Below are 1,529 nucleotides of genomic sequence, written 5' to 3'. Positions count from 1 at the left end.
GCCGGCTGTCCCAGGGCAGAGCCGAGCCTCTCCCGACTCCAGCCGTGTCCAGCCGGCTGTCCCAGGGCAGAGCAAAGCCTCTCCTCCTCGCTCAGCATGGCTCTCCGCAGATTCTGCCTCCTCCTCTGCCTGCTCTCCCTTGCCCACGTCTCCAGCCAGCAGAACGGCAAAATCCGGCAAAAACCAGCGGCTTCCAAGAAAGGTAAGGGGCAGTGGCATCTTCCCTGCAAGGGAACTTTGCAGAGCTTGGGGGGGGATTGCATTCAGCCCACTCGTTTGGACACTTAAGAGTGCTTTAATGAAACTTTTAAAAAGACATCTAAAAACCTAATAAACTGTCTTTTTCTTTCCCCCCTCCCCCGTGGAAATGATTGTGTAGCTGTTCTGTAAAATAGTGAGGATATTGAAATGGTTTTGGTGGGTTCCTACCCTGAATGAATTTGTTGAGGCAGCTCAGTTTGAATTTCAAAGGGCAATGCATTTTCCATGTTCTCTCTAAGGTGCATCCCAAACTTTTCCTCAACTAAAAATCTCCTTTTCTATAACCCTCCACTCCTTCTCATTAATTTTTCAGAAGCAAGTAAGTGACAGATGACAGACAGCTGATTGGGAGACAAGAGTAGGCAGAAAATATATAACCATTATATATTAACAGGGTTCTTCATTTAAAAGCACTTGCCTCAGGTGTACGTCAAGCCCTACATGAGCTCTAACTACTTGGGCTTACCAGAGGGAAATGCACACAAAAAAAAGATGCCTAAATTTTCCTTTCCCTGGTGGGTTCTTTTTTCTTTCTTTTTTTTTTTGCTACTGTCCCATCCTTTCTTCCTCCAACTCAATGGACATAAACTCTAGGAGAAGGCAGGTAAGAAGTGACATGTGAGCCTGCCTGCCTGATGTGTCTGACTCCAGTCGTATGGACTTGGACTAGATGTGGCTGGTGCTTTCCTGGTTGGAACAAAGTGGAGAGCAAAGAAGAGGCATCCCTGGAATTCACTTGGCCAGGCTGCTCTCTACACTCATTTTTGGCTATTTTTGTCAGATCCTATCCTTGAGAAATTTTTCCCTTTTCACCCATTAGATCTGTCTATGAATTCACAACATAGCTGCTTATTCCATATCTTATTCCACAGGACATGGAGAGCAAAAGAATACCCCCTTGGGCTCATGGAGGTATGAGGAGGGAGATATTTCTTAGAGAAATCCTATTTTTCTGTCTGTGTCACTTTCACTGCTGTTTGTAACCAATGGGTGACAAGAAGGTGGGAGAAAATCGCCTTTTTGACAGGAAAATTTGGCTCTGATTTAAAAACCTTTGAGAGGGATATTCTGAAAATCAAGCCATCCAGAACAGCTGGTGGCAGGTTTTACTGAGAATTGCTTCTCAAAGTAGAGGTCAAGTTTTCTGTGGGGAAGAGGAAAAAAACCTAACAACCTGGAATTTTTTGGCCAGCCACATCCATCCCCACAGTGGGACAGCTGCCCTGCCTTTACTAGAAACTTACAGCATTTCTTGGTTAATATTCTTC

General features: G+C 45.0%; 1 protein-coding gene across 1 annotated transcript in view; it reads left to right on the top strand.

Annotated features, from left to right (window-relative positions):
- Nucleotides 1–96: 96 nt before the first annotated feature.
- CLEC3B (C-type lectin domain family 3, member B) overlaps nt 97–1,529 on the top strand; it is a 6,980-nt gene continuing 5,547 nt past the window's right edge. Inside the window, exon 1 of the mRNA XM_009078774.1 lies at nt 97–202. Within this exon, the coding sequence (XP_009077022.1) occupies nt 97–202 (106 nt within the window). The remainder of the gene's footprint in view (nt 203–1,529) is intronic.

Source organism: Acanthisitta chloris, unplaced genomic scaffold (genome assembly GCF_000695815.1).
Source record: "Acanthisitta chloris isolate BGI_N310 unplaced genomic scaffold, ASM69581v1 scaffold7187, whole genome shotgun sequence".
Taxonomy (NCBI): Eukaryota; Metazoa; Chordata; class Aves; order Passeriformes; family Acanthisittidae; genus Acanthisitta; species Acanthisitta chloris.
The sequence above is the reverse complement of the archived record's forward strand: the minus strand, read 5'-3'. Positions and strand labels throughout refer to the sequence as shown.